The sequence below is a fragment of the Saimiri boliviensis genome, chromosome 5, assembly GCF_048565385.1.
Source record: "Saimiri boliviensis isolate mSaiBol1 chromosome 5, mSaiBol1.pri, whole genome shotgun sequence".
In the NCBI taxonomy this organism is placed as follows: Eukaryota; Metazoa; Chordata; class Mammalia; order Primates; family Cebidae; genus Saimiri; species Saimiri boliviensis.
This window is the reverse complement of record NC_133453.1, coordinates 128,858,868-128,883,982: the sequence shown is the minus strand read 5'-3', so window position 1 is coordinate 128,883,982 and position 25,115 is coordinate 128,858,868. Positions and strand designations below refer to the sequence as shown.

At 44.7% G+C, this 25,115-nt stretch overlaps 1 protein-coding gene across 3 annotated transcripts in view; it reads right to left on the bottom strand.

Moving 5' to 3' along the window:
• HOMER2 (homer scaffold protein 2) overlaps positions 1-25,115 on the bottom strand; it is a 142,057-nt gene that overhangs the window by 16,133 nt on the left and 100,809 nt on the right. For all 3 annotated transcript variants that reach the window (XM_010350139.3, XM_010350150.3, XM_010350143.2), the window contains exons 3-4: positions 11,899-12,030; positions 278-370 (exon numbers count right to left, since the gene is read on the bottom strand). In XM_010350139.3, the coding sequence (XP_010348441.1) occupies positions 278-370; positions 11,899-12,030 (225 nt within the window). The remainder of the gene's footprint in view (positions 1-277; positions 371-11,898; positions 12,031-25,115) is intronic.

Genomic DNA, 25,115 nt, shown 5'->3' with positions numbered 1-25,115 from the left:
TGGCATTTAAATACAGTGACCACAGAATGTCACTCCAGGGCCAGGACGTACATTAACTCGAATCTCATCAACGATTTTCTGTCCAAAATACAGTACACCACATCCTAAAAAATTCAAGAGTCTCATAAAAACATGTCACTGTGATTAGGCTCATAGGCGAAAAAGTCTTCAAAATGACCTACTGTCGAAATTCCGTATTTCTGGACAGAAGTGACAAGGAACAAAGAGACTCCATCACCAGCCCCACTAGGATTTACTGTATGGACAAGTGTCTTACTTGGGAATGATTACTTGAGGTCTCGATTTTCTCCTGGGTCTTGTCTTTGGCTATCTTGGCGGCTTCTTTCACCTCCTGGAATTTCTCTGCAAACTGAGTATGAAGAATATTTGTTAAAGCTTTTATTAACCTCATTCATGGTTGGTATTCACAGCCTTTATTCATTTTGCATCCCTTTTAGGTCAATGCATTCTGTACAAATCCAGAAGAATTTTATTTGCTATTAAATGAATACAGGAACGTATATTCCAGTAAACAGCACTGGGCAAGTCAGATCTGAACCAGTATCTAAGGTACTGAAGCTACTTTGATAATGATGTATTAAACTAATACAGCCGGGTGCAGTGGCTCATGCCTGTAATCCCAGCACATTGGGAGGTCGAGGCAGGCAGATCACCTGAAGTCAGGAGTTCGAGACCAGCCTGGCCAACATGGTGAAACCCCATCTCTACTAAAATACCAAAAAATCATCTGGGTGTAATGGCATGTGCCTATAATCCCAGCTACTCAGAAGACTAAGGAAGGAAAATCGCTTGAACCTGGGAGGTGAGGGTTGCAGTGAGCCAAGACCGCATAGCTGCACTCTGGCCTGGGCAACAGAGTGAGTCCATTAAAAAAAAAAAAAAAAAAAAAAAAAAAACTAATACAAAAATGGTAAATGAAATTTGGCTATATCACACACACACACACACACACACACACACACACACACATACACACATCCATGGAAAACTTCATAATCCATACTGAAAAGTTCCAAAAACTCTTATATAAGTCAATGTCATGAAAACTAGAAACACTCAAAAAATTCGAAGAACTGTTGTGATTTTAAAAGCTTAAGAAATAAAATAGTAAACCATAATATGTAGCCTATGATTAGCTCCTGTTCTGGACAGACCAACTTTAAGACTTCTGGGGGGACAAATGGGGAAATTCAAATGCAGACTAGATTTTAGATGATATCAAGGAGTTACTAATTTTGTTAGAAGTTCTAATGATGTCATTACATTGGAAAATGTCATTTTTTTCCTAGATGAATAAGTATTTAGGAGTGAAATGTCTTAATACTTACAGTTTAAAGTACTTCAACAACAATAAAAGAGAGGAAGAAATGTGGTAAAATGTAAACAACTGTTAAATCTAGGTGATATGTATATGGGTATTCATTATACTATACTCTCTACTTTTTGTTAGTATCTTAATATTTCCATAGTAAAACAATTCTTCAAGTCCCGGGGCAATCGTATCACTCACTAGCTTATATAGTCACTAACAAGGCGGCCAATTTTAATTAGCAAATTCATTGCTTGAACAGAGAACAGCCTGTGATAATGCTGGTGTGTATTACAAAGTAAGAGCTAAATGTGGTTGCTGACAACACACACACACACACACACACACACACACGCACGCAACAAACTAGCAAGTTGCAAGGCTATCAACAATTCTCTGGGTTTTATTGAGAACTCATTTATTCCTGAGCATAGGTTATCCTCTGGGTATCTTCACAATGCCAATAACAGTCACCTGCTTTGGGAAACCTTGCCAGATAACAGATGTGGGTGAACTCAGTACCCTAGGGTAAGCTGAAAAGGTCAGTCTTTCTGTTCTGGCCTGTGGTTGCAGGCCCTGTCAACAAAGCCACGGCTGGGGAGGCTTCATATTTAACTATTGCAATCCTGGCAGAGGAAAATCACATTACTTATTGCTTAAAACGTGAGGTCCAGCAGGGATGAACAAAGCCTCCCTCCTCACCTTTTCTTTTTGGGAATCTCTTAGGGAGAAAACATCATTATCATGAACTCCTTTGTGGCAGGGTCCACATCTTTCCTCTTTGTGCCCTCCTCCCACACCCAGCAAAAAGCAGGAACAGTACAAATAAATTTGTTCAGTGAATGAATGAGTTCTAGGCTTGCAAAGCCCTATCCATTTTAGGAAAAAAAAAATCATGTAAAATACTTGGTAGTCTATCAAAGATTTTGTTTACATTCAAACAGGTGAGAATCAAAAAGAAAATTTCAGACAATAAGCTTAAAACATAATGAGGTAGGATAATAAGCCCTGTGATATGGTTTGGCTGTGTCCCCATGCTTTGGCAGGATCCCCATGCTGTGTGCAGTCTAGGGACTTGGTGACCTGTGTCCCAGCTGCTCCAGCTGTGACTAAAAGTGGCCAATGGACAGCTCGGGCTGTGGCTTCAGAGGGTGCAAGCCCAAAGCCTTGGCAGCTTTCATGTGGTGTTGGGCCTGCAGGTGCACATAAGTCAAGAATTACTGTTTGGGAACCTCTGCCTAGATTTCAGAGGATGTATGGAAATGTCTGCACGACCTGGCAGAAGTTTGCTGCAGGGGCGGGGCCCTCACGGAGAACCTCTGCTAGGGCAGTGCAGAAGGGATATATGGGGCTGAAGCCTCCACACAGAATCCCCACTGGGACACTGCCGAGTGGAGCTATTAGAAGAGGGCCACCGTCCTCCAGACCCGAGAATGGTAGATCCACTGACAGCTTACACTGTGCACCTGGAAAAGCAGCAGACGCTCAATGCCAGCCCATGAAAGCAGCCGGGAGGGAGGCTGTATCCTGCAAAGCCACAGGGATGGAGATGCCCAAGACCACGGGAGCCCACCTCTTGCATCAGCATGACCTGGATGTGAGACATGGAGTCAAAGGAGATCATTTTGGAACTTTAAGATTTGACTGCTCTGCTGGATTTCAGACTTACACGGGGCCTGTAGCCCATGCAAGTTTTGTTCAATTTCTCCCATTTGGAACAGGTGTATTTACCCAATGCCTGTTCCCCTGCTGTACCTAGAAGTAATTTGTTTTTAATGTTACTGGCTCATAGGTGGGAGGGACTTGCCTTGTCTCAGATGAGACTTCAACTGTGGACTTTTGAGTTAATGCTGAAATGAGTTAAGACTTTGGGAGACTGTTGGGAAGGCATGACTGGTTTTGAAATGTGAGGACATGAGATCTGGGAGGGTATGGAAAGATACGGTTTGTCTCTGTGTCCCCACCCAAATCTCATCTTGAATTGTAACTCCCACAATTCCCACGTCATGGGAAGAACCTGGTGGGAGGTAATTAAATCATCAGGGCGGGTCTCTCCCATGCTGTTCTCATGATAGTGAATAAGTCTCAGATCTGATCGTTTTAAAAATGAGTTTCCCCACACGAGCTCTCTTCTCTTGTCTGCTGCCATGTGAGAAAGGCCTTTCACCTTCCGCCACCACTGTGAGGCCTTCCCAGCCACATGGAACTGTAAATCCAGTAAACCTCTTTCTTTTGTAAATTGCCCAATCTTTAGTATATCTTCATTAGCATGAAAACGAACTGATAAGCTCTATCAGATACATTTTAAATAAGTGATCATTTTTCAAGGTGTGATATTAGTAGATGCATGATGGAACAGAACAAATGGGTGGGAAATGGGCCTCACCTTCCTATAAAAAATTAGCTTATGACTAAGGGAGAATCAAAAATAAATGAGGAAGGTTACTCGACATATGATTAACTTTATTAAATTGAGGGAAATGAATTTAAATCCCACAAACCTGTGGCATGATAAATTACTGATGAGTTAAAAGGGCAAGAAAAAAAATCAGGATGCTCCTGAAGGAAAAAAAAAACCTGGATGCAAACAGACTGAGCACGTATCAAGCTTCTGCTTGAGAGGTGGGAGGATAATTTTCTAAACTTGGAAGAAATTTCTTAAACCCACAAAAGTGACAGACTTCACTACATAACAATTTAAAGCTTTTGAATATAAAAGGAAAAAAAAAAAAAAACAAAAAAAACTAAACCAGAAGGGAAACAACAGCTTTGGGAAAATATCTATAGCTAGGCTAGTACAACAGAAAAAGGACTATTTTCTTTAGTATGGAAAGAATTTGTACAAACTGAAAAGTATGACAAACCCAATAGATAAATGGCGAAATTCAGGAATAACAAATGCAGTAACTACTTACGGAAAAGAGCATTCAGCCTTGTTGGAATTGCAAATCAAAATAATGAGGTACCACTGTTTGCCTGTGAAACGAGCAAACCCTAAAGACAATTATATTCTCTGTTCTGGCAAGATATTTCTGGTAATGTTGGTATAGCCCCACTGAGAAACAATTTGGAAATATGTCTCCTGAGTGATAAAAACATACCTACTGACCCAGTGATACAGCTTCTGGGAAATGCTCTATGGAAATAACTGAGAATATGGTGGGGGGAGGAAGGCCCTCAATATCAAAGATGTAAATTCCAGCATTGTCTACAAATATGGAACACTGGAAACAACCCAGAGGGCCCTAGGAGAATGACAGAGAGAAACTTCCTCTCAAAGCCTCCAACTAGCAGAAGAAAAGCGCCAGCCACGACAGACGCCTACTCATTGTCCTTCCGTGAAAAATCCCAACCCTCCAAGTCTTGCATTTTCTAATATTTCCCCCTTATTCTAAAAAAGAAAAAAAAGCATATACGCTTGTAAATTTGGAAAATATAATTTAGAAAAAAATATTTTTTTCATATGACTGTTGGCTGCATATATGTCTTCTTTTGAAAAGGGTGTGTCTGTATCCATTGCCCACTTTTTAAATGGATTTTTTGTTGTTGTTGTTGTTGCAAATTTAAGTTCCTTATAGATGCTGGATACTAGACCTTCGCCAGATGCATAGTTTGCAAAAATTTTCTCCCATTCTGTAGGCTGTCAATTTACACTGTTAATAGTCTCTTTTGCTGTGCAGAAAGAAGCTCTTTAGGTTAATTAGATCCCATTTGTCACTTACAAGTAGGAGCTAAATGTTGAGAATACATGGACACAGAGAGGAACAGCACACACAGAGGCCTATTGGAGCATGGAGGGTGGGAGGAGGGAGATATCTGCAAAAGTACATGTTTCTTAACTTTTAAGTAACATAAGGTACATGTAACTTATTTATAATACATATTATATATACAAATTATATAATATTTTATATATATATATATTTTTAAATTTTATTATTTTTTTTCTTTTCCTTTTGAGACTGAATCTCACGCTATCGCCCAGGCTGGACTGCAGTGATGCAGTCTCAGCTCACTGCAAACCTCCGCCTCCTGTGCTCAGGTGATTCTTCTGCCTAAGCCTCCAGAGTAGATGGGATTACAGGCATGTGCCACCATGCCCGTCTAATTTTGTATTTTTAGTAGAGCTGGGGCTTCACCATGTTGGCCAAGCCAGTCTTGAACTCCTGACCTCAGGTGATCTGCCTGCCTCACCTCCCAAAGTACTGGGATTACAGGCATGAGCCACCGTGCCCAGCTATTATGTATAATTAGACCTACAGCCTCATTGAGGTAGGAGGCAGGACTCAACTCTGGACCAGACTGAAGACTGTCTAATGTGCTCACCAGAGCCATGACAGTTTGCCCACTTCCTGGCAATGACCTGGAAGTTACCACCTTTTTCCTGGACATGTCTGAATAACTTGGCCCTTAATTTGCATGTAATTAAAGTAGGTATAAACGTGACCGCAGAACTGCCCTGTAGCTGCTGCTCTCGACACACGGCCTACAGCGTAGCCCTGCTCTGCAGGACCAGCCACAGAGCTGTTAACACAGCCTCAATAAAGCTGTTTTCTTCTACCACCGACTCACCCCTCAATTCCCTCCAGGGCAAAGCCAAGAACCCTCACAGGTGGAGCCCCAATTTATGGGCTTCCCTGCCCTGCAATACCATCATCCAAGATAAGAACCACACAATCTTCTGATATCTTTCTGTCTGTATATATGCATGCATTACCTACATTGCTTTTAAAATAGATTATATTTCTCATTTTACAGCATCTTTTGGAACAATATGATATTAATATTTCCATGCAGTTATACGATCTTCTCCTACACTTTTTTTTTAAAGAGTCTCACTCTGTTGCCCAGGCAGGAAGGGTGCAGTGGTGTGATCTTGGCTCACTGCAACCTCCGTCTCCTGGGTTGAAGTGATTTTCCTGGTGCAGCCTCCCAAGTAGCTGGAATTATAGGCGCCCACCACTATAAACCCCGCTAATTTTTGTATTTTTAGCAGAGATGGGGTTTCACCATGTTGACCAAGCTGGTCTCAAACTCTTGACCTCAAGTGATCCACAAGCCTTGGCCTCCCCAGGTACTCAGATTACAGGCATGAGCCATTGCACCCAGCCTCTACTACACATCTTAATTGCTACATATTACCCTGAAGGATACACTGCACTTTAACCAATTTCCTACTACTGGATGTTAGGGCTTTCTTTTTTCTGTTGTAAATAATGCAATCTTTGTAGTGAACTTTTTATACACAGTTACAATTGTTTCCTTAGAATAGATTCCTGTCAATGAAACCCATGGATCAAAGGTTTGTGAAATGTATTGCCAAATTCTCACATCTTCATTAAGGTCATTTTTTGGTACTTATTACAATTGGGGTAATAATCAAAATCATTATCATGACAGAAAATGAGAACATTTCTGCTTGATCTCATTTGTGGCTTCTTTTGGCCTTAGCCATTGAAGACCAGACACTACTGTTCACTTATTCAAAATCTGTTTCTTCCCCTTAGCTTAACAGAATCTCAACTTCTCTTGGAGCAGGAAATTTCCTAGGTGCTAGAGAATGAAAGCTAGTCGAAGCCAATCATGGAAACCCATTTTCCTGGTTTTTGGTGGGAGAAGCGAAGGGCCTAGGGACCCAGCATTGCTAACGGAACGCAGAAGTCTGCCAGGGCAGTTTCCAAAGAAAGTGCGGTGGTACCAGCCTCTTCCTTCTCCCTCTTGCCAAGAATGCAGATGTGATGGATAGAGCTTGAGAAGCCATCTTATCACCACAAGGAAAAGGCCAATAAAAGAAAAAAAAAAAAAACAAATGAAACCCATGCAGATCCCTCAGACCCAACATCATGGAGCCACTGTACCAGTGCCAGCAACCACCCACCTCAGGATTTCTCTGTCACATGAGAAGAAATTACGCTATGTATTTAAGCACTGTGATTAGGTTACCTGTTACTTGCAGCCAAAAGCATTCTACTTAAAACACATCAAAAGAATGATTAACATCCTCCATTTAAAAAATTAGCTGTTAAATCAGGACCCAGAAAGGTAGGGATAAAACACTGTTCTTAAAATGATACTGTGTGAATAAAGTGAGTATATGAGGACAAATTTGAATTACAGATGAGATCACTGAAATGGGTCAAAAGCAAATGTCACGTACGTATCAGGGTTTAGCCAGATCAACCACTGCGCACTGGCAACGCCATCCTGGGTCACTCCTGCTTAAGGGCAGAGAAATGTGTTTCCTTCTGTCTGTGACGAATAAGACGGAACCAAACTTAGAACAGTGACAACTCGAGGTCTAATGCCAGAAAGAATCTAAACTTTAACCACTGGCTCATTCTTATATTTGTCCCTCTTTTGTCTCCTTTCATAAGCTCTTCCTTTTATCAGAACATGCAAGTCCCTTACATCCTTCAGCAGGCTGGGGTTTTATGTCCTCTCCAGTGGGTGGACAGACGAGTTCCAGTTTACTTCTGAGAAAACACAGCTTCTACTATTTTTGGAGAGCCTATCTAAAGAGCAGAAAATTGCCCTGTAATAATACTTTTTGGACTGTGGTTGGGAAGTGGTCCTTATAATGGAGCAGTTAAGACCAAGGCATCTATTTTCTTTCCAGGGGGTAGAGAGGGAAGTATGTATAAAGTGTTCTTAGATGAAAATGTCCACGCTGGTGTTCCTTTCTCTAGCCTAGTTACAGTGCTTGATTACCATTCCCCTACAGGGCTGTGGGTGGTTGCTCTGGGAAATAGAGAATACTCAGCCTGGATGTCCCCTCAGCACACAACTTGGGAGCACTCGAGGCCAGGGTCCTCTGTGCTAGCTAACTCCCACTTGTTGAGATGGCCAGACTCACTTCATGACAATTTATCAGTATGTGGTTAATCATTTCCTTCAGAGAGCAGGGGGAGAAGCTGATTCAAAACGTTTGGACAAAGGGGTCATCTGAGGGCTTCTCCGACAAGTCTTTGTGACAATGGAGGTTTTGGGCACAGAGCAGGGACTCCAGCACTGCACCAGAGGCTGAGTGGCTTGGGAAGACAGTGCACTCCTCCTTAATGATAGGACATTCTCTTCTGTCTGGGAAAAATTACAGGTGGCCATCCTTGGAAGCAGGCACAGCTCAAGGTCTCTTCAGTTCTCAGAGGCACAAAGAATTTAACTTGGACAATGGGTTCTGGTTTTTGTTTGGAGTTCTCCCTGCCGTCAATTCTTTTCATAGAAACCTTCCCCCTTTCTACCTGGCTCCTTGGGTTCCTTTAAAGATTGAAAAAACTGTTTCAGGAAATTGTGAGTGATTCTCTCAAACCAGCCTTGGCTTTGGGGAAGAACTTCCAGGCCTGGGAGAGATCAGGAGCACATGACCAGGATGGGTCTGCCAGGGACCATGTCTCAGACAGAAGCTCCCAGGCCAATTTGTCTGCATAGAGGCAGGCATGGGAAGCGGCCACTCGGTGGGGTGGGGGTGGGGTTGCCAACACACCCTTCCTCACCAGGCACCTCTTCAGGAGGGAAAGCCACACCCCCACTGCCCCCTCAGACAGAGGTTCCATCTAACTATGGCACAGTCTAGTCACCATCACACCTGCTCCTGCTTTAAATGAATTCTCTCTGCTCCTCACGGGATCTGTTCCTGTTCCTCTTCCCCATTTCAGAAAATGGCCTCGTTACCCTCCAGCCCTCATCATCCCAGAGTCTCTTCTTCCTCTTCTGTTCACCCAGTTTTGCCAATATTTGTGCCTCAGTATTTTAAAAAATTCTCCGACTCTTAACCCTTCATCGGCTCTACCGGTGGACTAAAACCATCTAATCTGACTCGCTGCCAGAAAACATTCCACCTAAAATGTAAATCTGATCATTTTCCTTCTCAGCTTAAAATCCTTCTCAGGCCACAGGTTAAAGTCCAGAGAAGCTCTGGCATGACCGACAAAGCCTGTGAAGACTGGACGTTAGCAGCCTTACCCACCCCGAAAATCCTGGACACTCCATCAGCCGGGCTCTCCGCAGCTTCCCTCACACACCTGACAGTGTCACGGTTTCGCTGGAGCTAATCCTGCTGTGGAGCAGACAATGGAAAAGGGAAATCCTCCCTGTGGGCAAACCCTGGCACATCTCATGGTGCCACAGGCACAGCAGAGGTGACCTGGTTTCTACATCTCGGTGGAAACGGTTAAGGGCCTAGCCGCCCGAGGAGAAACCGCAAAGAAAGTAAGTGACAAGGAGGTTTGAGAAACAGCATTAATGGGTCCAAATGGAACCAGAGCCCGAAAAGACTCACGTTCCACATGCTGGCTCTTCAGAGACCTTCATAGCAAAAGAGAATATTCAAACTAGCTGGCAGGAAGGGCTGTTCTGTGGATACCCAGCCATTCGCTTTATCCAGACAGCCTGGTACTTGCTCGAATGACTTACAGACACACTGGCCCTGGTGCCAAGGGAAAAGGCACCAAATGGGCTCAAAAACACATCCTCCTGCTCTCCACGGCCCGACTCCTGGCCCTGCTGGGCGTCCTGCTGCCAACACAGTGACCCACACCAACATCACACCTTTAGACCCTGGCCAGCTCCCTAGTGAAGGCTGATTCCACTGGGCCCCTTCTAGAAGAAGAGTGACTTATCACCAGAATAGACACTGTAGACTGCCACGCCTCTGCCAGCCGCACCAGCCAAAGATTTACCCAGTCCTTTCTATCCCACACGACGCTGCTTCCAAACAACTGAGGCTGCAGAGAACTCACTTCTCTGCAGATGAAGTGAAGCAAGGGTCTAGCTGCCAGAGGATTCTCAGCTCCTCCCAGGTACTGTATCAGCCGAAGTGGCAGGCCTTGCGGGGAACTGTGCTGCGCTCATGCCTGGTGAACACCCAGGATCACAGCACACAAGCCCCGGAGCTGATGGATTGGGGATAGAGAGGACATCTCCCATAACCATCTCCAATGACTTGCCCACGAGATTGTTGCTTTTTGCCCATGTTTCCAGGCCCTGGTGATCTGGCGGTTTTAGCACCCAGGAAAGAATGCTTCTGTGCGAGATGGCATGAGGGTGGATGCTCAGGCTGCACCAGGCTGATTTGGGCATCTCAGGCTGCTAAGGAAACAGAGTCCTTGCAGAAGTACCTTAGGATGCAGAGGAGGACAGTCTGTGGGGTGTCCCCACTGGGGAGCTCATTTGTGACTGGGTATGGGATGGCCGGATCTGTGCACTGGGGACCTCCTTAAAAGTGTGTACACATGACACATGCACGTGTGAGTATACACACACATGCACACACACTGGACAAAGGAAGGGGACAAGCCAGCGGGCCCCTGACGGTGGGGGGGCTTCCTGACTCACCCTAATTTCCCCCTCTTTGGAAATTGTCTTCAATACACAGGTAACCCAAGCAGCCAAGCTTGCCCTAAGCAACTCTGTCAATTCCCCAAGAATCTGGAAATTTGTGGAGCCCTGGGAACGAGGTCTCTGATCCTCAGTGCCTAGCATGGCGTCAGCAGAGCAGAGGCGGGATCGCACTTGTCCAGTCAGTCAGATGTTCACAGCAAGGGTCTAGAGAAAAATACCTCCTAGAGCCAAGCTGTTGGAAGCAAGTCTGGCTCTGACCCTTCCCTGGATGTGCAGCTCTCCCTTGCACTCCTTGAGAGATTCCAACATTCTTCCAATAAATTTCTTTGACTTGTAAACTAGTTAATCTTATCTTAAACCAAAATATTCTCAGTACTTACAAAGGGCTCTTCTACTACCCTAAAAGGAAATGTATGCTCTAAAACCAGATCTCAGCCCCTTTAATAGTGCTGAGTAAGGCCTCAGGGGTCATCAGTTTATTCCCTTCAGTTCTTGGGGTTCTCCAAGTCTGTGGTCGGCCATAATCTGCTTCTCAACCTTTCTAACCAACCAAAGAGTATGTCCCAGGCGACTTGGAGCTATGAATCCTCTCCCTAGAAAAAAAGCAACATACACACACCACTGTATGGCGTTTTAAGGGATGTGGGGAGTCTAGGCTAAGAGCTTCCATTAAGCATCACCTTACTCCCTAAGGGCTCCAACCACAGGGTCACTGACATTGATGGCTGTCACAGAAAAAGTGTGCCTTACTTCAAATGGTGTAAGGAGCTTATTTCACCAAAATGAATTCTTGGCAGCTGGGACAATCTCTTCCTTGGAAGTCTTACAGTAACAACCCTCTGACAACTGTGCCCTCACATGGGAAGGTCGCCTAATCCTCAGAGTCCTAAATCCAACTGATTTGGTTTTGGCACACAAGCCACTGCTCAGTGTGCGTGCTGATGCCGCCAGGCACAGGGAGCAGTGGCTGACACCTGGAGGAGGGGAAGGACTGGCCACGTTGCAGCTTCAGGCCCCAAAGCAGCATTTGTTAGATACAAATTTCCGTTCCCCAGATGACTTCAAGGAACTTGGTATTTCAGAAGGGTCCCTGCTTTGGCAGCCCTGTAATCTCAGGAGGAGTGAAACCGAAGACCAGAAAGGAAACCTGCTCACGAAGGGCACATCCCTCAGTGGGCAATCACTGCATTAGAACGGCATCTGACGTGGGACTGCAGACAGGACCACATTACCTTTGTCAGCTGCTGCTCAGAGGAAAACCCCAAACCAAACACCGTGTTGGCTCTGCTGTCGGCCCACTGCCCAAACTTCTGTGATGTTTTGGTGAAGGTCATATTCGGTGTGATTGTGCTGTTGATGATCACCTGCAGATAAACAACCCAGAGTGGAAATTTCAATGCTGGATGAGACAGTCATTCCTTAGAAAGTCTTCTGTTGGCAAAGCCAGTGCTTCAAGCCTGCATCCCTGCCCTGTTATATTTGGTCCTGAGTTCTCCTGGCACATCCCATGCTGAGTCAGATACACAACCATGAAAAGGGGCAACTTCAGAGACTTAACAGTCAGTCTAAAATAAGATCCTACGCGTTATCTGTGGGAGACAGTCTCTCCTAAGCAAAGAATAGTTTCCCAAACTGCTATTTATTTCCCCAAAGCTGCCATGCATCAGGGTGCCCTTAATGGCTAGCCATGCCCCACATTCTCAGAACTGCACTATGTTGCTTTATGAGTCACCTGGAGCCCCAGTGTCCAACTCAAACAATTGAAAATCTCTATAAGCAATTGAGGCCTGCTGCTTCCCAACAGGAAGGAGCAGGTACAGTCCAATTAGGATAATTTGTAGAGGGTTAATTGACAAAGAAACCAATCATACAGGTGAGTGGGGTATAGAGAAGCTGTAAAAATGGTGCAGCAGTCTGGTGCACGCTGTCACCACGCCTTGGCCTAAAAGAATCAGAGGATGGGCCGGGCGCGGTGGCTCATGCCTGTAATCCCAGCACTTTGGGAGGCTGAGGTGGGTGGATCACGAGGTCAGGAGATTAGGACCATCCTAGGGAACACGGTGAAACCTCCTCTCTACTAAAAATAATTAGCCAGGCACGGTGGCAGGTGCCTGTAATCCCAGCTACTCAGGAGACTCAGGCAGGAAAATCTCTAGAACCCAGGCAGGGGAGCCAAGATCACGCCACTGCCCTCCAGCCTGAGCAACAAAGCGAGACACTGTCTCAAAAATAAATAAATAAATAAATAAATAAATAAATAAATAAATAAATAAAGCCGGGCACGGTGACTCAAGCCTGTAATCCCAGCACTTTGGGAGGCCAAGGCAGGTGGATCACGAGGTCAAGAGATCAAGACCATCCTGGTCAACATGGTGAAACCCCGTCTCTACTAAAAATACAAAAAATTAGCTGGGCATGGTGGTGCGTGCCTGTAATCCCCAGCTACTCAGGAGGCTGAGGCAGGAGAATTCCCTGAACCCAGGAGGTGGAGGTTGCGGTGAGCCAGGATCACACCATTGCACTCCAGCCTGGGTAACAAGAGCGAAACTCCATCTCAAAAAAAATAATAAATTAATAAATAAATAATAATGAGAGGATGGGCTGGGCATGATGGCTCACGCCTGTAATTCCAACACTTTGGGAGGCTGAAGCAGGCAGATCATGAAGTCAACAGATAGAGACTATCCTGGCCAACATGGTGAAACCACGTCTCTACGAAAAATACAAAAATTAGCATGCCTGCAGTCCCAGCTACTTGGGAGGCTGAGGCAGGAGAATCGCTTGAGTCCAGGAGGCGGAGGCTGCAGTGAGCCAAGATCGCACCACTGCACTCCAGCCTGGTGACAGAGCAAGATTCCACATCACACACACACACACACACAAAATGAGGGAATAGAGAGGCTATAGACCCTGGAAGGGGGATGGATCATGTAGAGTAGGTGACCTTATGTTGGGGGACACAGTCTGGCGACCTCACAGGAGCATAGAACTGGGGAGCCAACACCCTCGCCTCTCTCTCTCTGATCTCCACTTGCCATTGGCCAAACCCAATGGGCCTGGGAGCCCACTGATGTCTGCAAGTTAGCCTCTCAGGGACCAGAGCAGTGTCAGGAAGGGTAGAGGAAGAATCTGAGTCTGAGGTCGAAGGATAAAAAGATAATATCTAGCAATGGCACATTTATTCATTTAAATATTTATTGAACATTTACTATATACCAGACATTCTACTAATTAAAGATACAAAGATGAATTAGTCAAGATTTCTCGTCTTCCAATTACAAGCAGTCAGGAAGAGGACAGAGACACCAAACAACTGATGAGGGTTATAAAATGTCAACAGGCTTACTCAGATAGAAATCCCTGGAAGCCCTAAGACTCTAAGAAAAACACGGGAAAAATGCTCTTGAAAATAAAGGATTACTGGGTGTCTACATAAGGGCAGGTGGCAAAAACCACTGGTTGCTTCGTCAACAGATGATCTGAGCAGGGAACAAGAGCAATCTAAGTAAACATTCTAAAGAGTGAACCTACCAGCAATTTTACTTATTAAGGCTGTTTATTCTCAATGGTCAACTCAGAACATTTTCCTTGTAACTAATAAAACAGGGAAGAGAAAAAAGTTTGAATGGCATAGGCCTTGCTTTCTGTGGTAGGAACCTGAATCTAATCTACCATTTTGCTAAAGGACAGACCTTCCAGATACAGACCCTTGCCTTAACTAAAGGGATCTAGACAGTGATAGCTGACGCTAGTAATAGAAGTATCATCGCTACTGCTATATCTGCATTTATCTATCAGACTGTTGAGTTTGCTGATGAGGCACTGGCTCAAGAGAAAACCTTAGCTTTGCCAGTAAAATAATTTTTAGAATACTAACAGCAGCAATTACTATTTGTTGAACACTTATTGAGTGCCTGACTTAAAACTTACAAGCCTATGCATACGATTATTCCTTCATTTTACAGAAGTAACTAAGATTTGGGAAAGGTTTTTTTGTTTTGTTTTAGGACAGAGTCTTTCTCTGTCGCCCAGGCTGTGGTGCAATGCTGTGATCTCGGTTCACTGCACCCTCTGACTCCTGGGTTCAAGTGATTCCCCTGCCTGAGTTTCCTGAGTAGCTGGATTACAGGTGCCCGCCACCGAGCCCAGCTAATTTTGGTATTTTTAGTAGAGATGGGGTTTCACCATGTTGGCCAGGCTGGTCTTGAACTCCTGACCTCAGGTGATCCGCCCACCTCGGCCTCCCAAAGTGCTGGGATTATAGGCATGAGCCACCACACCCAGTCAAGATTTGAGAGAGGTTAAACTAACTTGCTTAAGGTAACACACGAAAGCTGGACAGCAGCAGACTCTAGAGGTAAAAACTCAGTTGTCTGATTCCAAAACTTGTCCTATAATCGTCTATATCATGTTGTTTCTCATTTTTTTTCTTTTTTTATTGTTTTTTTTTTTATTGTGTTTCTCATTTTCTACACGATGAAGAAAACAAATATTATTGGTCTTCTTTTCACCATCTATGAAATACTCATGTCCACGAGCTATGGTCCAGGTAACTTTTCCTTTCCTACAATAACTCTTCCATAATGCCAACGTCCATATGAGCTAGGACATTTTACCAAATGTTTTCCATGTGGAAAACTGAATGCAACAGAAGTCAAGAGATCTGCCTGCGGTCACTGGACACTGTCAAGAGATGGGGGCCGGGGAACAGGGCTGGAAAATGCAGATTGAAACCACTGGCAAGTGCTGGGGAGGGATTCTGGCTTAGCCCCAAGTAGGGTGAATATGATGGAACCAAGGCAGACCTTAGCAAGGTGTGTGGCTAGGAGCTGGATCAGGATGGATCACACGACCCCAGAAAGCCAACCCTAGTCACCTCGTCACCTCGTAATTACCAGAATCCTGGGAGAGCAAAGCAATGACTACATCCATTCAGAAACTGGATTCATTTTAAATCTTGCTGCTACCTCACTGCAGACCTATGCCCCTAGGTCAGCTGCCACACCCTAGTTGCAGACCTATCCTCCCCTTGAAAGGCAGTGGAAAGAGGCTGGCCAGAGTATAGGACATGGCCCTTAAGCTCACCCCAAACAGGCTGTCCCAGAGGCAGTCAGGCTGGAGTCACAACGGTGACACCCTCTGCCATTTCTTTAAAACTTAGTTTCTAAGCCACTTTTTCAGTCTTTAATCCCCATTTTTTTCAGATGGGGAAGTTGAGGCTTAACATCGTCAAGGGAACGGTTCAAGGTCATAAAACTAATAAGTGTCTAAAAATAATATAATGTATGTATTACTTACAAAGCAACAATGGACTGATTTCAAAAGCTAAATCTATTTACAATGGCTGGAGGTTCACTCAGCTTCTTAAATCTGTAGACTCAATCAGTTTTTAGAAAATTCTCAACCACTCTCTCCAAGAATATTGCTTCCACTCTATTCTCTCTCCCTGCTTCTACTTCTGGGACTCTAATTACAGACATGCTAGGCCTTTTGAGTGTGTCCAACATTTTTTTCTTTTGAGATAATGTCTTGCCCTGTTGCCCAAGCTAGAGTGAAAGTGATACTCCCATCTCAGCCTCCCAAGTAGCTGGGATTACAGGTGTGCACCACCATGCCCGGCTAAGTTTTGTGTTTTGTATAGATGGGGTTTCGCCCATCTATACAAAATGCCCTAGCTAGTCTCAAACTCCTGGGCTCAAGCAATCCATCTGCCTCAGCCTGCCTCAGCCTTCTGGAGTGCTGGTATTACAGACAGGAGCCACCATGCTGGCCATACCCAATATTTTTTATACTCATCAATTATTTTTCCCTGATTCTTGGTTCTCTCTAATTTTATTTGGGTATTTTCTATTAATCTGCTTTCCAGGTCCCTAATCCTGGCCACTGATGTATCCAATATGCTGCTGTTAAATCTATCCATTGATATATATATAATATATATGTGTGTGTATATATATATATATATATATATAATATATATATAGAATATATATAGAATATATATATATAGAGAATATATATATATATTTTGATAGAGTCTCACTGGCACCCAGGCTGGAGCACAGTGGCACAATCTTGGTGCTGGGCTCACTATAACCTCTGCCTCCTGGGTTCAAGCGATTCCCCTGCCTCAGTCTCCCGAGTAGCTGTGATTACAGGCACACACCACTACACCCAGCTAATTTTTGTATTTTTTCAGTAGAGTCGGGGTTTCACCATGTTGGCCAGGCTGCTATTGAACTCCTGACCTTGTGATCAACCCATTTCCACCTCCCAGAGCGCTGAGATTACAGGCCTGAGTCACCGCGCCCAGCCTATCCATCGAAATCAGACACTGATTTTTTCAGTTCTAGAATGTCCATGTGGTTCTTTCAAAAAAAAAAAAAAAAAAAAAGTTGAAATCTCCTTCCTTTATTTTTCCTTTATATTTTCCTTCCTTTATTTTGTCCATTTCCCCTCTGTTTCCCTGAATATATTAATCATAGTTTGCAGGCTCATGCCTGTAATCCCAGCACCTTGAGAGGCAAAGGCAGGTGGATTGCTTGAACCCAGGAGTTCGAGATCAGCCCAGGCAACATGGCAAAAATCCTATCTTGACTAATACAAAAATTAGTGGGGCATGGTGGCATACACCTACAGTCCCAGCTACTCAGGGGGTGGAGGCAGGAGGATCACCTGAGCCTTGGGAGGTCAAGGCTGCAGTGACCTGTGATGGTGCCATTGTACTTCAGCCTGGGTGACAAGAGGGAGACCCTATCTCTAAGAAAAAGAAAGAAATCATAGTTAGCAATAGCATTATATCTTTTAAAAAATGTGCATACCTTAATTTTAAAATATTTTATTGCTAAAAAATGCTAAGGATCATCTGAACCCTCAGCAAGTTGTAATCTTTTTGCTGGTGGAGGGACTTCTATCAATGCTGATGGTTGCTGATGGTTGCTGAAGGGTGGAGTCATTGTGTCAATTTCTTAAAATAAGACAGTATTTGCTGCATTGATTGACTTTTCCTTCACGAAAGATAATCTCTGTAGCATGCAATGCTGCTTGACAGCAGCATTTCACCCACAGTGGAACTTCTGTCAGAATTGGAGTCAGTCCTCTCAAACGTTGCTGCTGCTTTATGAAGCCATTCTTCTTTGCTCATCCATAACAAGCAACTTTTATCCATTTATTCTTTACTCATCCATAAAAAGCAACTTTTATTGTAAGACTACAGCAATTCAGTTACATCTTCAGGCTCCACTTGTAATTCTAGGTCTCGAGAGTCTTGCTATATCCCCCAGGCTGGAATGCATTGGCGTGATCTCAGCTCACTGCAACCTCCACCTCCCAGGTTCAAACAATTCTCTGTCTGGGCCTCCCGAGTAGCTGGGATTTCAGGCACCCGCCATCTGCCCAGCTAATTTTTGTATTTTCAGTAGAGATGGGGTTTCACCATCTTGGTCAGGCTGGTCTTGAACTCCTGACCTAGTGATCCACCCGCTTTGGCCTCCCAAAGTGCTGGGATTACAGGCATGAGCCACCACACATGACCTTCTCTTGCTATTTCTACCACATCTGCAGTTACTTCCACCACTGAAGTCTTGAACTCCTCTAAGTCATTCACAAGGGTTGGAATCAACTTTTTCCAAATTTCTGTTAATATTCATATTTTGACCTCTTTCCATGAATCACAAATGTTCTCAATAGCATCTAGAATGGTAAATCTTTTCCAGAAGGTGTACTTTGCCCAGACCCATCAGAGAAATCATTATCTATGAAAGCTTAGGCCTAAGAAATTTTTTTTAAGGCAAAGTCTCTCTCTGTTGCCCAGACTAGAGTGCAGTGAACCGATCTCAGCTCACTGCAAGCAATTCTCATGCCTCAGCCTCCCTAAGTAGCTGGGATTAGAGGTGTGAGCCATCACTCCTGGCTAATTTTTGTATTTTTAGTAGAGATGGGGTTTCACCATGTTGGCCAGGCTGGTCTTAAACTCCTGCCCTCAAGTGATCCATCTGCCTTGGCCTCCCAAAGTGCTGGGATTACAGGCATTAGCCACTGCACTCAGACAAGAAATTATTTTTAATCATCGACTTCAAAGTCGAAATTACTCCTGGATCCGTGGACTGCAGAACAGATAGTGTGTTAGCAATGATGAAAACAAAACTAATGTCCTGGTACATCTCCACTAAAGCTCTTGAGTGACCAGGTATTTTTTTCTTTTGAATATTTTAAAAGTAAATATTTCATTCTGAGCAGTAGGTCTCAACAATGGCCCTAAAATATTCAGTAGACCATGCTGTAAACAGAGATGTGCTGTCATTTAGGCTTTGTTGTTCCATTTATAGAGTGTGGGCAGGATAGATTTAGCACAATTTTTAAGGGCCCTAGGAATTTCGGAGTGGCCAATGAGCATGAGCTTCAACTTAAAGTCACCACCTGTATTAGTCCCTAACAACTGTCACCCTGTCCTTTGAAGCACTGAAGCCAGGCATTGATTTCTCCTCTTTAGCTAAGAAAGTCCTAGAGGACATCTTCTTTCAACAGAAGACGTTTGTCTAATTAAAAATGTATTGTGGAGTGTAGCCACCTTCAAATAATGATCACGGCTAGATCTTTTGGATAGGATAACTTGCTGCAGCTTTTTTTTTTTTTTTTTTTGATACAGGGTCTCACTCTGTCACCCAAGCTGGAGTGCGGTGGTGCAATATCGGCTCACTGCAACCTCTACCTCCTGGGTTCAAGTGATTCTCATGCCTTGGCCTCCCTAGTAGCTGGAATTACAGGAGTCTGTCACCATACCTGGCTAACTTTTGTATTTTTAGCAGAGACAGGGTTTCTCCATGTTGGCCAGGTTGGTCTTGAATTCCTGGCCTCAAGTGATCTGCCCACCTGTGCCTCCTAAAGTGCTGGAATTACAGGCATGAGTCACGATGCCCAGCCAACTTGCTGCAGTTTCTACATCAGCACTTGCTGCTTCACCTCTCTCACTGAATTAAAGAGAGTCTAGGGCCTTGCTCTAGATTATGTTTTGGCTTAATGGAATGGGGTGGCTGGTTTGATCTTCTCTGCAGACCACTAAAACTAAACTTTCTCCAAACCAGCAATAAGGCTGTTTCACTTTATCATTCATGTGTTCAATGGAGTAGCACTTTTACACTCCTTCAAAAACTTTTCCTGTGCATTCACAACTTGGCTAACTGTATGAAGCAAGAGGCTTAGCTTTAAGCCTGCCATGGCTTTTGACATGCCTTCCTCACTAGGCTTAATCGTTTCTAGCTTTTGATTTAAACTGAGGGATGTGAGACTCCCCTCTTCACTTAAACATGTAGATGCCACTGTAGGTTATTAATTGGCCTAATTTTAATGTTGTTGTGTCTCAGTGAATAGGGAGGCCCAAGGAGAGGAATAGAGATGGCAGGAGGTGGAGCAGTCCGACCACATGCCACATTTACTGATTGTGTATGCTGTCTTACATGGACAGGTTCACGGCACCCCAAAACAATGATGACACAGTCACATCAAAGATCACTGATCACAGATCACCAGAACAGATACAATAATGAAAAGTGTGAACCATTCCAAGAATAACCAACATGGGACATGGAAACATGAAATGCGCACGTGCTATTGGAAAAGTGGTGCTGCCAGACTCGCTTGGCACAGGGTTGCCACGTCTTCCATGTTTGTTAAAAACGCACTATCTGCAAAGCACAATAAACTGACATGCCTGTACTCACTCTAAGCAAGAATTCCAGACTCAACCAACTGTCCATCTCTTTCCTCTCTGCTTCTATACCTTATGTGTGTTGGGAGTGGGGGGAGGTGCAAATTCGGAGAGTCGGACCACAACCCATAATTTATGCCCACCAAAGCCCCGCTACCTCACTCTCTCCAGGCTTCCAAGAGAAGGGTCCCTTCGCCTGCCCAGAACTACGTTCTCTCAGTGCCCTAGGTCCCATCTCCTTATTCCCACCCCCAGGGCATTCATTCTATCCACACAACCGCACTGTGAACTCAGTACCACAGATCCAGAGCAAACAAAAGTCTGTTCACTCTTGGGACACAAGACACTGGTCTTGCAGGAACTCATCAGATTTTTGCAGTGGGAATTCCATCCTCCTCCTCATTCCCTACTGAGATGCGTGCTCTGCTGGGGGATGACTTTGATCCTGGGTCAGCAAGGCTACCTCTCACTCACCAGCATCCAGGTGTCAGGGAATTTAGCAAACGCAACCCACAGGATCTCACTGGATTGGCCATGAGGGAGGAAAATGAAAGCCTTCAATATGCTGCTCTTGCCATTCCTCAGGCTACCTCCCTGCAGGCTTTGCAGTGCCCTAGCTGGCTCCTCTCCACTTACCAAAGGCTCTGAGGCTTCCTAGATCCAGAAGGAAAGAAAAAAGGCAGGGAGGCCGGGCACAGTGGCTCAGGTCTATAATCCAAGCACTTTGGGAGGCTGAGGTGGGAGGATCACTTGAGGCCAGGAGTTTGAGACCAGCCTGGCCAACATGGCGAAATGCCATCTGTACCAAAAATACAAAAAAATTAGCCAGGTACGGTGGTGTGTGCCTGAAATTCTAGCTACTCAGGAGGCTGAGACAGGAGAATCACTTGAACCTGGGAGGTAGAGGTTGCATTGAGCTGAGATCACTCCAACTGCACTCCAGCCTGGGCAACAGAGCAAGACCCCATCTCAAAAAAAAAGAAAAGAAAAGAAAAAGAGAAGACACGGGAAGGAAAGCCATCATTTACTTCTCTACTGTCCTTCTCCATTGCCCTGATGCACCAGAGGTGCTTGTTCTGAACAACCTCAAGGCCACAACCAGAGGCCCATCTCTACAATCAATGAGAAAACTGGCTGGCTGCACTCCCAGGAAGTCCAGCACACCCACCTTCACAAAAGCAACAAGAGGGATCGCCTCTACGTACAGAGTCATCCCCAGTCTTCCTCCTTCACTCCCCAGCAACATGGGAGCTCCATGCTGTGCTACGCTTGGCTCAGCCCTCCATGACCACGTCTTCCGAAAAAGTTGGGCAGACTGAAGCTTCTGAGGATAGGCTCTTTCCGTGCCCCACACCGTTTCTGACTAACTGCTCTTGCACCTGGAATCCACTCAATGCCTTTGTTTCTCTTTCAGGCTCTTACTCATTTCTGATTTTCACCTTCCTCAGGAGTGAATGAAGGAGTAAAAGAAAGTGTGCATGCAGGAAAAGACCTTTTGTCCACTCTGGCATGCAGTGGTGAGCACACAGCGCCGTCAGGTGGGTGCCAGGGAGGCTTTTGGGGTTGCGGATGAGGAGACCCGGAGACCTACGGGGCTGAAGGAGGCTTAGTTCCGGGTGGGTCAATAGACCCTTCTCTTTTGAGACCAGAGAATGAAGTAGGGTGGGTTTCACAGACAGAAATGATAAGCTCAATGTCACGGTCATGGGAACCTGCATTACCGTGACATATGCACCAGATTCAAAATATGTCAGATGATGCCAAGTGTGTAGGCAAGAGTACAGGGCAACGGGAGCCCCGCAGATTAGTAAAACCACCTCAAAAACCAACTGTAGCTTACTCCAGTAAAACTGAAAATACACATTCTCACCAGCCAACAATTCCATCCCTCAGTTATACCTGCGAGAAACCTTTGCACAGATATATGGAAACATGCACAAGAATGTTAGCCTGATGGGACAGCATCTAACTAGGGAAAGGCCCAGAGCATGTAACTGGGAGTTAAAACAAAAACAAAAACAAAAGAATGTCCACAGTAGCACTGTTGTTAAGAACAATGCCCACTACCAGCAGAATGGATAAACACACTGGAGTGTTTCCATACAATGAATTACTAATCCAGCAGGAAAATTAACCAAGGCTAACCAAATGATCAGCATGGATGAATCACAAAAATTTAACGTTAAGTGTTTAAAAAAAAAAAAAAAAGTGGGGGGGGCAGTTATTAAAGAACACATATGAGTTTCTAGCATGATTCTATTCATACAAAGGTCAAAAACAGGCAAAACTGAATAATAGATTATTTAGGGCAGGGGCCAGCAAACTATAACCCTCAGGTCAAATCTAGCCTATGGCCTGTTTTTGTAAATAAAGTGTTACTGGAAGACAGCCATGGTTGGCATTTACATAATGGTTATGGCTGTTTTCAGGCTACAAAAGAGTCAAATATCTGCAGCAGAGACTGAACAACCTGAATAAAACACTTTAGGCCGGGCACGGTGGCTCATGCCTGCAATCCCAGCACTTTGGAAGGCCAAGGTGGGCAGATCATGAGGTCAGGAGTTTGAGACCAGCCTGGCCAACATAGTGAAACCCCATCTCTACTAAAAATAAATAAATAAATAAATAAATAAATAAATAGCTGGGCATTGTGGTGGACTCCTGTAATCCCAGCTACTTGGGAGGCTGAGGCAAGGAGAATCGCTTGCACCTGGAAGGCGGAGGTGGCAGTGAGCTGAGATCACAGCCTCAGTGACACTGTGAGACTCCAACTCAAAAATATATATATATATACTTAAAAAATTACTCTCAGGCCCTTAGAGAAAAACTTTGCCAATCTCTGGTTTAGCAATATATACACATGTGGGCAAACTATACAGATTGCCAGAGTGGTGATCTCTTGAGGAGTGGATGGGAGAGCATCTAATTAGGGAAAGGCCCATTGAAGGACTTCTAAAGTGTTAATGAAAGACGTACTTCCATTGGGTGGTGGGTACAATATGGGTTTGCTTTATTATTAGACATTGTATGGTACCTATTAATACAAATGGTTAAAAATAAAGTCCACAAACCCATAACAAAGTTGTGAGGGAGGCTAATCTTCAGAGTGGGCAGAGGCTTGTGAAAACAGCAGGCGGTATCCTTCCCGCCCATGGAGACACTAGAAAATTGTGTTAGGGACCAAGGAGGTAGCTGGACCTGTGGGCTCTGGCGTCAGAGGAGAGGCGAAACTTGAGTAAACTGAGGGACGAGAAGTGAAGTGGTCACGGGTGGAGAGTGTCATCTGGTGGGAGAAAAGAAGAGGTCCAGGGCAGAAGGCTGACTTAAGGAAGCAATCAAGAAAGAGCAGGTGAAGGAGTTGGCAGTACACCTGCCACAGGTGGCCAGGAAGCAAGGAGGCATGAAGCCCTGCGCACCAAGAGTGATCGTGTAAAGGATGAGGCTCAGCTGAGTGTACAATGTGGCAGAATGACTCAGCAGAATGAGAACTGTTCCTACCTGGGGAGAGGGGAGAATCAATCTAGGGAAAGAAACCAAAGCCCAGAGTGGAGAAGGGGCTGCGCTAAAGCACCCCAGGGATAAGCTTCACATGGGCTCCCATCTCTGTATACCTTCCTCTCGCGTGAGTCACCTCTGAAACTTTCACAGAGAAAGAAGCCACCCTAATAAAAGACCCAGTCCTGCAGATCAGTAGAACCAAGTTTTCAAAAAATGCACAAAGCACACGTAATCAAGAGCCACCTGGAAGAAGGAAAACGTTAACTCCTCCCATCTCTAGTCTGACCTGCTCCGGACTTCAGAGGAAGCTGCTCATGAAATGGGCAGGGATAGACAGGCCCATTGGGTTCCCTTCATGGAAAGTCTTTCCCAAATCCAGGGAGACGGAGTTGGACCAACCTGGGAGTTTTCCACAAGAGGCTGGGACTGAGTTACAGCAATAAAAAGATGTCGCCTGCTTCAAGAGTAGTTATTAACAGGTATTAATAACTTCGCTGTCTGTTAATAACTACCGTACAAGATGTAGTTACTAACAGTGGTTATTAATAGACAGCGAAGTTAAGAAACATTCACTGAAAGCCTACTATGTGCTCAGAACCTTCCATATGCTTGCTCCCTAACAGAAGGTGCTCCATATTTATTCAAAGGAGAAAATTCTAATGATGGGTGGAAAAGCAGAGCCTGAATGTGTTCCTGAAAGTAATTTTTACCTTCACAAAAAAAAATACACAAGTCAGAGTTTTGGAGGCTGATATCCTCTGAACCATCACCATCAGGCAGCACTCGCAACACAACAGGTGCTGCTATATATCTGTAGAATGCATGCCCTCTAAGGTCTCTTGCAATACAGGTTTCCGTGATCCTATAAATAACTGAGAACCAAGGGCAGCAGAGTCATCCAGAGCTCCCAGGAGAAGCACCTGCTTCAGGCAAGTCTTGTCCACAGGCAGGCAGTTTCTCATAAGGATGGCAGTGATTAACTCAGTCTGGAAAGAGTGCCAATAGCACAATGAAATCAAGTGCTGTGATGGCTCAATTAACCAATGCTCTGAAAATGGAGTTTCTTTATAATGGAGTTGGCCGTTCTGCCTAAACACTCACCATAAATCACATGCCTATTGGCATATGCCATGTGGCTCATAGCAGTACTCTCAGAAGCTGGGAGTGGGGAGATGTCCTCATGTGGCTCCCATCTGTCCAGTGTCTATAAACAGGGACAATCCAAGGTTTGGGTCCTTGGGCTCC